Source organism: Manis pentadactyla, chromosome 7, assembly GCF_030020395.1.
Source record: "Manis pentadactyla isolate mManPen7 chromosome 7, mManPen7.hap1, whole genome shotgun sequence".
In the NCBI taxonomy this organism is placed as follows: Eukaryota; Metazoa; Chordata; class Mammalia; order Pholidota; family Manidae; genus Manis; species Manis pentadactyla.
In genome coordinates, this window is record NC_080025.1 from 78,754,569 (window position 1) to 78,771,369 (window position 16,801).

The following is a 16,801-nucleotide window of genomic DNA, read 5'->3' on the forward strand; positions in this document are numbered from 1 at the left end:
TCTGCTTTGTCACCTATAGTTCATTCATTCCATTCAGCCATGTTGTTTATGTCAGGAACAGAGAAGCATGGACTTTGGTGTCAAACAAATTGGGTCTTGCCACTTACCTAAGAGTTTGACTTTGAATAAATTACTTAAACTTCCTGAGCCTCCATTTCCTTCCCTGTGAAATGGGTATACCCTGTCCTCATGCCTGGCAATACTATGCAGACTTAGTCCCACATTAGAAGGAAATTAATCTCACTAGGGCCATATCACAGAATCACAGATACACTCAGGGCCCAGAGAATAGTGACAGGCATGTCTTTATTCTTTCTGTTGAGTCACTTCCAGTCCTTGCGGAGTCTGTCCCCCAACTCCTCACCTCAACCCCACCACACACTGATAAATTATCTCCCCTTTGGTCTTCCACCACCATTTTCCTGCACCCACATTTCACTAGAGTCTGGCCATTCTTCATAGTGGAACTTCTAGAAGACAATAGTTGACCTCTCACTAATACAGCTCACTTCACAAAGCATAATTTGTGTACATGTATGCTGTAAGGCCACCTTCCTTCTGGAAGAAAGGTTGGAGAGGAACAAAGGGCACAGGGTGCCAGAGAAACATACCTTGTCACTTTATCCATGAATAACAGCCTCCTCATCAGGTTGTTTTGAGAAGTAAACAAGGTAATATTTGGGAACTCCTTAGCACTGTGCCTGGTGCAAGGTAACCACCAAACAAATGGCGGCTGTGCCTGTAGCTGCTCTTACATCTGGTCTGAGCCCTTGAATCAGTGCTCCTGGGCCTCATTTACCCTCAGGGCCAGTCCAACCAGGAGAGACAACACGTGAAGCTGCCTAGAGGCTGAACCTTGACTTTTATTCTGAAACTCACTGCTGACTGTGGATGAAACCAGTCTCTGCAAAAGTACTCAAAGACCCTCCCTTCAGTCTCCTCTAAGAGCTGGATTAGGGAGAGTGGGCCTTTAACTGGAGTTTCTGTTCTCCAGAAAGAAGGCTTTCAAGTGTGGGAAGGCCCCCAGGTCCTTGTCACAAAGGCTGCTCACTGAGAGGTAACAGCTAGGAGGGTTGGGATCAGAGGCTTATCTACCACAGGTCTGAGGTCTGGCTTGGCCAGTCACTTGCTGTATGATTTTTGAGTAAGTCCTTTAATTTCTCAGATCACAATTTCCTAAAATGAAGGTGAAAATATTAACTTTTCTGAATTGTCTGAGGAGTAAGTAAGTAAGGCATGTAGATCATTGAGCCCAAAAGTGGCATTCAACAAAATTGTTTCCTTTCCTTCTCCTCTCAAAATATATTCTTGGCCCAATGTAGGAGCCTCTCCTACTGGCCTTACTTTGCTGGCTCCACTAGCATGTAAAATAGGCACATGATTATGTGTTCCAAGAAACACTTTATCCATGGTTAGCATGTTCTTATTCATTTCTGTGTTGCTACTCTGAGTTCCTCACATTTGGCCTTATGCTAAAAAGATTTAGGATGGAGTTATCTACTCTCAGGTGTCTGGTATTACAGACATTTTTTGTTGCTACTCAACAGACAGTTAGGGTAATTGGCACCTTTCGAAAGGAAAACTAAAGAAAAACTCTTCAATTTACTATGTAGATGCTTCAAAGTGACTTAAAACAACTACTCCACAGTCCATCTTTCCAAAGAGAACGTCATCTTTACAACAAGCAAATGACTGACTCATTTATCCAGAAGATGAAGTGATTTGTTCTCTTGTGGATGGGGAGTTCAGTTTCCTGATTTGCAGGGAACAAGGTCAGAGCTAGAGATTCTGTCTTTCAAATGCAAAGCAAATTTGTAGAGGGCGTATTTCACTGAAAGCCAATGTATAAATTACATAAGGGGGAAAAAAGAATTATAGGGTCTGCAATTGCTTTGCAGGACACGAAAGGACGTTTGCTTTTTTTTCTCTCAGCATAATTCAGAAGGAAGCAACACCCCAGGGAGCCCAAAGTGGGTTTTCTTATAGGGCAAGAAAGACATTTTTGTAGGGGAGGGAAAGCTATTTGGGTGTTTGGGGAAGGTAAGGATGATTTCTGTATATGATGCCCGGGTTACAAGTGGTCTCTTTGATCATTAAGCACCTTTTTGCACATGAATATATCAGTATGAAAGGGTAATGGTAACTTTAGAATTTCTCTGCTCCAGTGGCACTTATATTGGGAGGGTGCCAGAGAGATTGATCTTGTATTTGTCTTTTAATCTGTGCTTTTAGGGGTCAGGTGATAAGGGGGAGTTTCTAAAGGTCTCCAGTTGTCACCACTGTAGAAAGAACTTTTTTATCCAGTTGCTCTTCCATGAAGGGAGAATAGAGACATCAGAGATGCATGGAAGGTAAAGTTCCTTGAGCATCATCTGTTTCCCAGGGTCTCAGTGAGTAAGCAGAACCTTCTCCCTCTGTGTCCACATCAGTTCTTTCCCATTTGATGGTCCAGGTTCCTGGGAGTCAGTCAGTAGTGATGATTTAGAGTTCACTTTCTCTAAGGATCGTTTTCTGTTGTTGCCTGATGAAATAATACTGAGGTCTGAAAAAACGTGTGTCAGCTGTCTTAGCTCTGAATGAAGCCCAAGGCTCACCAAGTGAGCTGGGAGGCTCTCGGGTCCCTCAAAGGAGCCTTTCCTGCTTCGGGAACCAACTTTTGTTTGTAGAAAACTTGGAAGTCAGTGTCAGCAAAACCTAATGACAGCAGAGGGAGCTTTGGACTTTGTGCAGGTTAAGAACTACTTAGATTTTTTTACCCTAAATGCTTCTTCATTAGGTAGGAAGTTTTCTCCCTGTGATATGTGGGAGTATGGTAGCTGCAAACTGAAGCACCAAATATGTGAAGTTAGGCTCCAAAACTATGATTTATTTAAGTTCATGTATCCATTTCTTAGTTTGAACTGTTTGTGAATAGGGACTGGGGAACAGTGTTGCCAATATAACATAGGATTCTCAGTTAAATATGAATTTCAGATAAATAATGGGTAATTTTTAGTACAAATATATCCCATAAAATATATGGGACACATTTACACTAAATTTATTTGTTGTCTATCCAAAATTCCCTGATAGCATGTACCAAGGCAGAAGTCCTTCTAGCTATACTTCTGTAGACATAGAATTGCTGATTCCTCAGAGGTCCCATCGCAATGGTTTCCTGGCTCTGCCTTACCCCCTTAGGGGTTGGTGATCTAGGATTATTTTTTATTTGTTTAGGTGTGGCTGAAAAACCCATGGTCAGGAGCTCAACTTTTTCTCTGTGCCCACAACATGTATGTGGATGGATTCTCTTATTTACATTGTGCCCATTTGGACCCAGCCACTGGGCAGAAGGAGACGAATGCTTCCACCAGTTTGGAGCTTTACTGTATACATTTAGTCTATGATGGATTTTGACTGTGCTTCTTAAATATGGGACAACTGAAAGCAGTCATACACTGGAATCGATTCACAGTAGTTCATGAGAATCGATGGTTAAATTATCAGACATTTTGTGAGCTGACTATTAAATGCAGCTCTATTAAAAATTTAATCAAATAAACTTATAACAAATAAAGTATACTAAAAACAAAGGAAATAAATATTCAAAACACATTATTTCCTAGTTGTTTTCCATATACTTCCCAATTACTTACTCCACATATCTATGCTCTTGACATTATCTGCATCCATGGTATCTGTATGGAAGAATCACTATCTCATGATGTGTGGCTGCACATCTCTTCCCAACCATACATTCAGTGACCTCACACTGGTAGCTTCAAATGGGCTGCGATGGGAATATTTACACCGCAGAAATCAGCAGATGTTATCAATCAGATCTTGAGTTACAGTTTTGTTGGTATCTAGACTTAAGAAATTAATGGAGAGAATGTTAAACTTTAAAGTGTTCAGGAGGTGGTATCTGTAGGTCTTATATGAATAGCACCAAAAATTGAGGAAACATGCTTCCCATATTTAAAAGCTATTACATATTTCAACAAAAAGTCACTCATGTCATTGATGAATGAGTGAAATTCCCATAAACATTGCAACTATTCATAAGTTGCCTGTGAATCCAACTCAGTATCCATACAAAATTGATACAAGATCAGTGAAGGCATTTTGGGAGAACCAACTGGCTATACAGAATAGGAAAGAAAGAGTATTGGGTATTTTATTTGTAAATTATATAAATTATGTGTAAATTCTTTACATTAGGAAAATTTACAGTGAATTTTTATATGTATAAATGTACATACAATTTTTTTCCTAAGAAGCCTATTTTTTAACATTTTCCAGCACACCATTGACTCAAACCTCCAATTCAGTGGAGCCCCCTTCTTTTTAGCTGAGACCTTCTGGTTGGCCTGTCTGCTGTGGCTGACATAGTCCTCAGCTGTGGCCATGGTGCCATGGTTCCTGATTTGAAACTATGCTCCAATAAATTCTCAAATGTCTTCTTTTTTGCTGCAATCCCCACTGTGATGACTATAATGACTTTGCTTCATCTCAACACTTTTTGTTGTTCCTGATTCGCATTGGATCTGGGCCATTGGAGCTGGGTTTAATGCATCATATTAGGGAGAACTGTCATTTCCTTTGTCTCGTGTATTTGTAAGGGAAATTCTGCTAAAATAAAACTTCACCAACCTCTGTTTCTAAACTTACCTTACTCCACTTAACAGACTGATGAGTTGGGAAGAAGAATTGAGTGTGTTTACTTAACCTTGGGCCTCCAGAAAACCTGGATTCTTAGTTCTTCTGTGTGGTTAACTTCTAGGAACAAGCTCTGTATGTCAGGGAGAAGTCTGTAGTTTGGGATGCAAATTTAATTTGGTGACAGAGTAGTTGGATGATTGATGTGACCCTATAACTAAATACATTATATATAACCAGCTTTATTAGTAACAAAAATGATATTCTTATATCTGTTGTTTGTCATTTTCATTTCATTTTTTAATGGATTTTAAACCCAGGAGGGAAAGTATATTTATTGGGTCTCTAAAACCCTGTAATTGCTATGACACCAGGGTCTTAAAGATGAGGCTGGCAGCCCTATTTACAACTGCACGTCTCTCTCTCTCAATTTCCCACAATCTGATCACTACCTGTTTTTGTCCACCCAACTCCTGATAACCTGGCCTTCTCTCTTCAAATCTGATGATATTTAATTTGTTTTCATCTCTCTGATCTTCATGGCCCTGGTAATAACGCAGCTTTGAACACTGTCCTCACTTGGTGTCTTTTACTGATAGATCTGGTTTTCTTTTGACTTTCGGAGTAACACAGACATGAGTTCATGAGTTTGAATGCTAGCTCTGTCATTTACTAGCTAAATAACTTGATTTTAAGTTTTCTCATCATTTGATTTTACGCCTTTAAAATGGGGATAATTATAGGACTAACCTCATTGTCTTGTTTGAAGATTGAGTGAGCTAAATAGGCAAAGACTTAATATAGTCCCTGGCACATAATAAATCCTCAAAAATATGGTAGCTATATTTTTTTCCCTTCTTCCTTTCTCCTATGTAAGGATTCCTCAAGCTTCAGGCCATGGTCCTCTACCGTTTCCATTTATTCCCATTTAGAGTGCTGAGCCTCATAACATTGGCCAGTTCATTCTTTGATGGTGTACACATCTCCATCTCCAACTTGGCCTTCTCATTGGAGCATTATATGTACATTTTGGGCTGACATTAGGGCATTGCATATGAAATATCCTCCTGCTTGTTATTTGACATCCCCATGTTTGTGTGTCCTTCAGTCTCATTTCCAGCAGGGGCACCCCAGCTGCCCTTGATATCAGGCTTCAAAGCTGCAGGCTTTACTCCCCATATCCAATTAGTCATTAAGCCCTTCTGATTCTTTCCCAGAGCTCAGTTAGCCTTCCTCATTATGACTAGCAGGGCACCTAGCCAAGTAGCCATTTGGTGGCCCTGCTCAGCCTCCTCCCTGCTCGCTGCCTTTGATGTCCTTGTTTTCTCCTTTGTGCTTTCGCACATGGTGCTCAAGGGACACTTGATGATCTTTAAGTTAGTCTCTTATTATTTACTGAGTTATATTGCTGTCTAACTCTTTGAAATATCTATGTCTTTTCTCTTCAGCTGAGTTGTAAACTCCTTGAAGACAAAACACAGGCCAAAAACTTTTCAGAATTACTGTCACATTGCTAAACACTGTGCTCAATAAAGACTTCTTAGGAATGAATTGATTGAATATAACCCTTTCTTGTTAAGAATACATAATAACTTCCAATTGCCTGTTAAGTCAACCCCAAGCTCCTCAGAATGGTGTTCCTGATGTACTGTCTGCTGCTTCCATCATACCAGCTCTTAACTTCAGCTCTGTCCTGGCGCGGGCCCTCCATTCAGGTAGCCTCGGTACACACACACACACACACACACACACACACACACACACACACACTTAGTTAACTGGGTATTAAAAGGATAATCTAAGTTTTGCCTGAAGCCCTAAGACATTAGGTACTTATTATTGCACATTGAAAAGTACAAGGCTAGATCATCTAGGGACTTGTAAAGGAGGTGGGGAAAACCAGTTTTGTGACCTTTTATCCAAAAACAATAGGTTGAGATTGAGAAGGACTGGAAAATTAAGAAGAAAACCCCTTTGGAGAGTTAAGAGCAAATGCATGCCTCCGTGGTAATGGTAGGGGCCTCATCTCACATCCAAGGGAGAGGGGCTTTAAGAGGACTTGATAAGTCTTCTCTAAGTTTCAAGGGAAAAATAAAACTGATACATAACTCATGATGAGATGTATTGGGGGAAATCTGTGACTAGAACTGCTTGTCCGGTGGTAAAAGGAAAGAAAGGTGACTAACTTGGGAGTCAAGAGTACTTTTGCTGACCACCGGACAGAGGTGCAGGCTCCCTGCGCACCAGCATGGGTCATACTGGAGAGCCAGCTGAGTCACTTTGAAATAAAAATAGGCCACACCCAAGGGACTTCTGGAGATGGGTCAACTTGGCAGAAAGAAGCAGAATATTCTGGGGGACGCAGAAGCCATTGGGAAGGGGAGAGGTTTATAAGGGCACACACGCATTTGATCAGGCTCCCATCGTCTTTTTCACTTGCCCCTGGATGTTAAAGGAAATTAGTCTGACTTTGTTATTCCTCCTGTGAGCCATGGGCACTGGCAGTGCGTTTGAATACACAAAGGCATAAGACTTCCTAAAAGCATCTCAGGGCTCCAAGGAGCCTAGTAAGCTCATAAATTCTTGCTATCCCTGTGAGTGGAATGAATGAATCTGATCTGTGTATTGGACGAATGAAACTCCATGTTTCCTCTGCAGGTGATACAGTCTTGCCATTCTTATCCCAAAGCAATCGAAGTAGTAGTCAACGCCTATGAACACATCAAGTGGAATGTGAAGTGGAAAAGAGCTATCCCCGATGATGACTTGGAGGTAAAGGATCGACTCACTTCCTGTGGGCCTTTGTTTTTTTCACTATGAAGTACTTCCTGAGTACAATGGAAATGAAAATCATAATTTAAAAAATCGGTGTTGAGAATGCTTTTAAGACCTGCTCAAATGCCACAAGACAAAGGGTTGTAAAATGTAGGTATGAGAGTAAACAGACGTGTCAGGTAAGTATCTCTTTGGGGTGTCTTGGAGATTTCTCCATCTAAGGGCAAGTTGAACAATTATATAAAGGTAACTGTTTTACTTTCTTCTCACAAATTTAGATGAATTCAACAATAATAATAATATCTGGGATTGCTTATATAGTATTTTAACCAGAGATTAGTGTTTCATGTAGATCATTTTATTCACTTTTAGATATCTTGTAGCCTTTGGTAGGCAGAAAACAGTATTAAAAACCCTGTGATGAGTCTTATGCAAAGCCAGTGACAAAACTGAGTCCTCACTCTACATATGGACTTTGCTGTCCTTAGAAAGAGCCCTTTCATTGAGCCTCCTGTTCTTGGTTTCAGTGGTCACAAGCTATCTCCAGCACATGGCGGGGACTCAGGGACCGAGTGCAAAGTTCATTGGGCTCAGAGGTGGATGGCTTAGATGCAATCTTATTCTGCCACTTATTAGTTATCTTACTTTTAAAAAGTTACTAAACCTGCCATAGCTCCATTAAATATCTGAATTTATGGGTCACATAAGGCCCATGAAGTGTATACAATAATATTTAGATTAATTTAAAATTTCTATTTTGCAACGGTGGTCCAGGCAGTTCACATGAGCATCCTTTATCTCATTTCTGAGTTCTGAATTGTAGTGTAGAGTACTGTACCCCTTCCTCCCTCTCTTTTTCTTGCATACCACCTCCCTCAGCCACTCATCTCAAGTTCATGTTTAATTTTGTCTTACTATCAGAGATCCTAGAAAGCTGCCATTATGTATAAAGTAGGGTGTCAATGAGTCATTGTTGATTTCTAGTGCTGTAAACTCTGGGGCTTTTTTGACTTTAGCCTGTCTTGCCTTCCTTTGCAGAGATACTGGGATTTTTACCATTCTCTCTTCACTGTGTGCAGTAACTCTCCGAGGACTCTCATGCATTTATCAAGATGTGCCATTCGAAGAACATTACACAGCAGATGTCACAGAGTAATACCTCTGCTTTTTCTCCCATTGTCATTGAAAAAGTACTTGCTTTTAGAGCCAGAGGGAATCATTTATTAAGCCTTATGGGACAGAGGTTCCCAATCTTAAATATTTAAGTGGACTCACCAGGTAGACACAGTTTGCATAAATAAAATGGTACTTGAGTTGATTACAACACTTCAGGGATTTAAAATACTTTACAAACACTATGCCATTAATCCTAGGGTATCATGGTGAGGGGAAATAAACAAGAAAGTGAAGTTAAGGAATTCTCAGAGATGAGAACATACCCAGAGGGTACCAACATAACAATAATAGCTAATATATATAGTGCTCTTACTAGGTGCCTGACATATTTCTGTAAACCTTTTCATATTTTATCTCATTTTAAATGGGACCCAGGTTTTCTTACAACCAATCTCTTTCTCTCCCTTATCAGTGATAAGTTTACATTACTGTTCAGTTGGCAAAATCATAGACTTTGTGATCAGCCCCTTCATCTCAGTGTCTGCCCCGTTACCACTTAGCAGAAAATACTGTTGCTAGTTTTGCAAACTCCTATCCCCACACCAAGCTCCTTAACTTAATTTTCATGAAGAAAGCACATGAGCATAGTCAAAACAAGATCTTTGGAGCCAAATTAGAAATGAAAACAAAGACCAGTCCAGTCCACTTACTAGTTTCAAAATGGACATTTTGACCCACTCTCAATGAGCCAGAAACTGGAGTTGCAGTGATGAGTCCAAAGCAAGGACTCCTGCCCTCTAGGATCTCACCACGAGGCAGAGGATCCGGACACGCAAGCAGGGAGCTGCAGTGCCACGTCAGGGGCAACAGTACAGGTGCAGACCCAGCTTAGCGGTTGCATTTCAAAGTCATGCTTCACACATGAAGGTGGTTTTTCTTTAAAACACAAAGATAGAGTGAAGAGATTATGTAAGATGAAGCGATGGCCTGCTTTTGGTGTAAATATATTCACTTTAAGTTTCTCTGAACATCTAGATGCTGTTTTATTTTAGTGTGATTTCCTGTCTAGTGCTTTCCTTGGGAAAAAATATTGCGCACTCAATGTCTCCCATGTATGTGTCAAGGAAGTCTGGGAAAATGTGTGCAAGGAAGTGTGTGAAGAGCAAGGCTTAAATTGATCACTCCAGTGTTTCTATGTAACAGATTGACATTTCAGAGCACTTTAGCCCAAACATAAGGAGCACTTTGCTAGTGAAGGCTGGCTACAGGAGGCAAAGACTTTTGGAAAATGGAAACACTTTTAGTAGAAGTTTGAGAACCTTGGAAAAACAAATTAGTCAGGCTTGTTAGTGGTTTGCAGAAAGAGAAATGTAGATGGGTAACCTCTGGACCTCACTGTTTATGAAGGCTACTTCGTTTACCTTTTTTTTTCTTGCTAATCACTTTTAGATAAATTCATTGCCTCTTAGCGTCGTTTTTTAGAGGTTAGAGCAGGAGTAAGTAAGTACTGACACATCTCTTTGCCTTTTGTGAGCAGATTTCTTTTATTTGTGTGATTCTTCATCTTCTTTAACTTTAGATACTTGAGTTTTGAGTAGAGATGATGTCATATAATTCACAAGCCTACCACCTAGACTGTGTTCTACTCTGGGATTCTCACACACCTGGTGTCGGGCAGGAAAAAACCATAGGTGAATACAAGAATCTTTCCAATTTTCTTCAGTTTTATTCAAATATTTGGGGACAACACTTTTGTACTAAAACAAGATCCATATTATGGAACACAAAGCTGAATCTGTATGAACAATCCGCATAAAACATGACCCTCCCAGAAATAGCTTGTTTGCAGCAAGCTGGCGTTAGAACACATGCTGCAGTCCTGGGGGGGGGGTACCTGCTGCCCTCCACCCTCAAGAATATTGGGGCAGAAAAAACTGTGACACTCTGACCTTGGTAATAAAACTTGTGCTGAGGACAAAGGGAGAAAATGTTCCTTGTATGGGGAAATAACGTTTCTCAGTCTACTTGTGCTTAACATTTTGTGTTAACCTAGCATCTACTACATGGCTACTTGTTCTGAATTGTTTGTTCATGGATTTAAAGTTATTTCGCCTCATCTTGGAACTTCTATTTAGGGGACTTAAATAAAGCTCTTCCATTTCCTTTCATCTCTGTTTGCTGTTTATCTACTGATAAGACCTTTTACTGACTTCGCAGCAATATGGCGGAAGAACTCCCCACATTTCATTGATTTCTTTGGCATTTTAAAGAAAAAGAGAGTGAAGAAATGTGCCTGTAATAAATAATACTTTAGAAAGCAAGTAAAGGGTAAAGACACACAGAGCACAGGCAAGAGTAGGAACGAGAGTGTTCAAATAATAATGAAGAGAGGGTAGGCTCAGTCCCTTCTGCCCGTCCCCACGTCTCTCCTTTTGGGTTTCATTTCCCTTCATCTCACCATTCACACAAGCCTGGGCAATAGCAACACAGGATATTATAGCCTCATGCTGTCTCTGTTACTTTCTGTAGGCTGTCATTTAATTGCCTGGGGAAAAAAAAACCTCTCCTCCTTTCTGTAAGATACATGTGAAGAAGGACCTTGGATATGAGGGAAAGAGCACCTGTCCACTTTCCTCCCCTTCTCAGGACCTAGACACGCTCCCGTTCTACTTTTTAATCACCTAGTGTTACATTGTCACTTTGTCCTTCCATCCTGAACCCAGTGGCTTCTAATAAAAAACACAGCAGTCAAAAGCTGATTGTAAGGACAAATAAGAGTAACAAACCATTTGCAGTGAGTTATCAATGTTGGAAAAAACAGCTGAGTGTTATGTTTTTGTTACTTATCTGATTGTGAAGAAACTAGAACACTTTCAAAACATCTTAGAAACAATCCAATAATTCAGTCCTTTTCTTTGAAATACAGCCATCATAGCTGGTATCTGGAAGGAATTCATTGTCATTTTCTTCAGGAGTATGAACAGATGCATTACAGTTAGATGTTGAGTTTTGTCTCTGATACTTGTCTATCTGGGTTCATATCCTGAATCCCAACCTTATTTGTCCCATTACCTAGGGAAAATAATACACTTGCTATGATGCTTCAGTTTTCTCATCTGTGAAATGGAAATAATAATGGTACCTACCTCATAAAATTTCATCTGATTGTTTCCAGATGTAGGGGAGGAAAAAAGTTTTCTTGACTCACTAGGGTCTCTGGCTGGGTCTGCAAATTAAACTGACAAAGACAGATTGCAGGAGAAAAGCGTACAAATTTATTTATTCTAAGCATGACATGGGAGATTTCATAAGAAAATGAGACCTACAGAAACAGTTAGACCTGTGTATTTTTATGCTAGGTTTGATGAAGAATGGCAGCCCTATAGACATATGATAGGTCTTTAAGGAAAATGAGGTAAGTGTAGTGAGTTGGGGAAAAATTGTCAAGGTCTGTTTGTCTGGATCCTTCTCTGATGTCCCTTTGTCTTGAGAAATAAGGATGCCCCTTTTGTCCAGGTACAGGGAGGGGACCTCTCACATGGAGGTCTTATGACCTGTTTCAGGAGAGAAGGTAGGGGGTGAATCAGAGTGACCTTCCTGATTCTGTTGTTTTCTCAAACTATTCAGCTAAAAATATTCAGTATGTCAAGGTACCATGTTTTGGGGTAGGGTATCCTGAACCCCATCAGAGGGTTAAATTGTTAATACATTAAAGCACAGAGGACAGAGCATGACATCCAGTTAGCATTTTATTATTATTATTGTCTTTGTTACGGTCACCATCATTGTTATTTAGAGAGGTTTCAACCAGTGGGGTCATACATTCTCAGAGTGCAGCTGCTGCTGAAGGTGGTACACGGGCAGATTTCTGTTCTCTGGGAGAAATAATAATTGAGCTCCTACTATGAGGTGGGCATGTTGCTGACAGCTGGAATCAGTGGGGAAACAAGACACACCAGGTCCTTGACCTTCTTGGGCTTTTTTTGAGGTGAGGATGGAGTTGGAAATAACATTATAACATTGACTTGAAGGATTAGCAAACAAGCAAATTAATTAACTTTGGAAACTTGTCCTTTTGTAGGTGGGTTTGTCAAGGATGAAATGACTCCTTTTGCTATTTCATGAAGGCTGTGGAGTCACTTGAAAATTTGTCATGCAAACAGAGAGGGTTGATCAGATCAGCAGTGAGATTGCTCTAGCAGTGAGGGCTGTTGCCCATCAGAATGAATGGACAGGGAGGGGTGGAGAATTTCATGATTCTTTCCCTCTCGGGAATTTACTGAGTACTAACACATCCAGGTTTCTGTGAAATATGTGAAAGGAGGAGGGGAGTGTTGACACCAAGGCTGGCAAGATTTACTCTCAGTTGCACAATGTATCTGTTTGTTTTTACTCAGAAGTAAGAATAAAAAGTACTCAGTGGGGTTTTTCTTTAAAAAAAATAGATACTATCTAAATGAGCTATTTTTCTGTCAGCCTGCCATTAAATGGGTGACTAGAAATGATTCTCAAAACCTATATTTCAGTGATAAATTGCCTTCTTCCTATGTCTGTTTATACCTGTCACCAGTGAGAAGCAATGCATGAAATAGGCAAAAATATCACCCAAGAAGCAGTTGCTTTCTTTCTTTTCTTTTTCAGCCAACACTAAGTGGATTAGGTATGCTTACACTTCTCCTTTAGTAATTGGTTTTCTCGGATATAAGTATGCTTCAATGATATTGGATAACAACTATGCAAATATATGCTAATCCAGCCAAGGAAATAAAATAACGATGCTACCTTGTACTTCCTCGATTGAACATACTGGTGGATTAGTTCTTAGTGCTCATCAAGCCCAGAAGACAAAACCAAACATAATCAGTATTTAAGAAGATCTTAGAAGTAGAAGACAGGCCCCAGAGAGCTTCTCTAAGTCCAGGAGGGCAGGCACTGCCAGAGTCACCAGGAAAGATGTGTACCCACTGCCCCACTCCAGATTCGAAAGTCAGTATTTGATTGACAAGAGGTGGGAAATGATGAAGATTATGATCAATTTAAATTAGGAAGCAACACACACAAACTGCTGCCCTTCTAAACACTAACACTGTCTCCTGCTCTGGGTCCCAGCAGGATGATTTCCACGGGCTGCATCAGCTGACTTGCCCCCTCGCTTCCTCGTGGGTTCAGACAATGCGATGCGATGACCAGAAGGAGACTGACGGGCAGGAGGAGATGGCTGGGGACTCTAACAGGCCTCCTCTTGATGGTGGCTGAATTCCCTTCCCAAGACCGCAGCTCCTGTTAGGAGTCCTCCTCCTAAGCTACTGTCTCCCTGGGCTATAGTAACTGCTTCCTCCACTTGTCCCTGCAGACCTAGGGGTAGTCCAGGCTACCTCCTGTTGCTTTTGTCCCAGGTGCTTCCTCATTCCTTGCTACCTACATGTCTGTAAGTAGTCCTTGATGAAATTCTCTTCAGTTGTCTCTATCGAATGTGCAATTCATTTCCTTGACTGTGACAGGTCAATGAGAGCTTGGGTGGCCATCCGATGGTAAGTGTTCTCGGTGTTGGGAGAAGACAGAGGTCACTGTGGACCTCAGCTGTGACCTGAAGAAGGGTGGCATTTGGGTAAGTAGGGTAAGTGAGTGGCCTCAGTGAAGTGTGAGAGCTGGAATGCACAATGAGTATTCACCGTCACCAGTTAGATAAGATTGATGGAAGTAGAAGATGATTATCTGTGTGGAGTAGAAGATGAGGTTGGCAGGGCTGGGTGGGATCAAATTATGAAATGTCTTGAATCACAGGGAAGCACAGTGAGGAACCAATAGAATATTATTGCCATCATATTTTATATCCTATAGTTATTATCATAATCATTCTTTTTCCAAACTTATAACTTTTATAGTAATAATAATTATCATACACTGCATAACACCTACATGGTGTTTTATCATTCTGAGAGCACTTTCATAATGCTTAACACAGGTAATTGCCTTTACCATTGCTTTCAACTCTTCTTCTAGGCCAAAAAAGAAAAGAAGAAACAATTCTGAAGATTTAGATGTGAAAGAAAAATATCCAAACATGACATTAGCTAACTCTTTTCTTCTCATATAAAACACTCTAATCATGTGGAATGATTTACTAGAGCAAAAATGGGATTATAGCCTGACATTTTTTTTATATCAAAAGCTAAATAATATTTTGTAATTGCATAAAAAGAAAAAGGGGAAATTGTTCTTTCAGGACATCAGAGGATGAAAGAACAGAGGTAAAATTTGGAGTTCTAGGGCTGCTTGTAATTCTGGCCCTGGCAGTGTTCAAGTGATAAACTGTTTACAGGAGCACTGCCATCATTACTGCCCTTCAGGAGCCCCAGAATGCCTGGCACTGCTGAAGTCAGAAGGACGATGAAAGGCCTCTCCTTAGAATATCCGTAGAGAAAGCTTAGGCAGCCTCGAATTGTTCCAAAGTAACCTTTGGCTTGTTTTGCACTAAAGATACTTACAAATAAACTGCAAAGTATTTGCTCCCATGTATTAGGAGTGCAGTGCGGCCCAGGGGAAAAAATATGAATTTTGAAATTCAATAGTTTGGATTTTAATTTTGATTGTGCCATTTAATATCTGTGTGAACTTGAGCCAGTTTCTTAATATGAGGGTCAATTTATTTGGAAAATAGTAATTAACGACCTGACTTACAGACTCTTTAGGGAGCTGAATGAAACAATTTATGTAAAGCCTTTATGTAGTTGAACCCCAATAAATGCTCTGACAGTACCTGCATCTGCTTCGGGGTGGGGGTGGAGGGATTATGTAGACTATGTGGAGGACAGATACAGCTCCTAAAACGTTTGTGTGCACAGGCCAGAGAAGTGGCCTGCGTTTTCTTACTGCATTTTAACACCAACGACTTTCCTGTGGTGCAAACTCTCTGCAGCGAACTGTTCCAAGCTGTCTCTGTTAATGCTTCTCTGCTCTTGGCAGCCTGGCCTGGAGAAGGCAAGGCAGGAGTGCTTTCTCCTTGCCTTGAATCCGCTGTGGAACTCCTGGCTCCTCCGGAGCGGGAAACGCAGCCCTGGGGAAGATTCAACCTGAGAGCTCAGGGAAGACAAAGGCATTCTGGGGCACTTTCATTAATCTCGTGGTTACAGTTTCAAACAAATCTGCTCTACCCTTCGCTGAAAAGAGATTTTGGAAATCAGGAAGAGATTTTAGAATCACAGGTTTCTTCTCTGTGGTTGCATCATCTGGAATAAAAAAAAAAATTGCAGTTAGTTTCTGAGTAGCTGATGAAATAAATAGACAACTTCATTTATAATTCTATTCATTTCATTTCCCTTCTTTCTGCCTACTTCCCTTTCTCTCTCCCTTTTTCTTCTTCTCCCTTCCCTTCTTGTCTCTCCTCATTCTTGGGTGTGGTTTGTTTTTGCCTCTGCGTGGCCAGAATCTCAGTTTGAGCAATGCAGGAGCCCTGTTGGTGTAATCTTGGGGACCCCCAGCAACTGACTGGTTCAGTGTCTTCTGCAGAACTTTGCACTGGAAGCCGAAAAGTGATACTTCAGCCATTCAGAAATGTATAAATGTTGTGCTGCTTTCTCCCTCCCTGATTCTTTGATTCTTTATTCCCAGGTTGAAAGTCACAATTATGGAAGAGTTTATTTTCTTTTTAGCAATAGATTGCAGGTGAGAGATCAGAAGCAAAAACTGTCAAAGAGGTAGCAAGAAGAAAAGCTTCCAAAATGAGGCTTGCATGCTTCAGTCCACCCTGGCAATGCCAGAGAAGGGGCCCAATCATCAGAGTTGGGTTCCTAGTGTCCCACATACTGTTGCATAGTCGGACAAATCAACCAGTAAGTTATCAGAGGGCCTCCTTTTTGGAAAAGCACAAAACAATTCCTCCCTGAGGTAATCTAGCAGAATAGGTGGTCACACAGAATAACCAATGGAGTTGTTTGGAATTCTTCTCTCCTACCTACTCTCTCTGAGATAGTTTCCCTGTTTGCAACTAGGGGCAGTAATTGCCTCATTACAGTGTTGATAGGAGAGTAAAAATATCTTGAGCATGTTTACTACCATGCCAGGCACATGGCTAACTTTTAATAAATGGTGATTATTACTATAGTCCTACCCTGCTTGATTTTTTCCAGGGGAATTTTAGATTTCTCTAAGAGACCTGTAGACCCCACACATGCCAGAGAAATTTAGACACACACACTTTTAGCAAACAAATGTGAGTAGAATGTAGGAATGTATGTATACAATGATATGTCATCAATGTGTATTGCCACAC

At 40.6% G+C, this 16,801-nt stretch overlaps 1 protein-coding gene across 2 annotated transcripts in view; it reads left to right on the forward strand.

Annotated features, from left to right (window-relative positions):
- Positions 1–15,869, forward strand: part of ASB4 (ankyrin repeat and SOCS box containing 4) — a 62,970-nt gene extending 47,101 nt beyond the window's left edge. The window contains exons 4-6 of one of the 2 annotated variants that reach the window (XM_036894556.2): positions 7,297–7,410; positions 8,452–8,565; positions 13,642–15,869. In XM_036894556.2, coding sequence (XP_036750451.2) covers positions 7,297–7,410; positions 8,452–8,565; positions 13,642–13,785 — 372 coding nt within the window. In that variant the 3' untranslated portion in view covers positions 13,786–15,869. Of the gene's footprint in view, positions 1–7,296; positions 7,411–8,451; positions 8,566–13,641 lie in introns of those variants that run through there. The other variant, XR_005026662.2, reaches the window with a different exon arrangement.
- Positions 15,870–16,801: the final 932 nt, after the last annotated feature.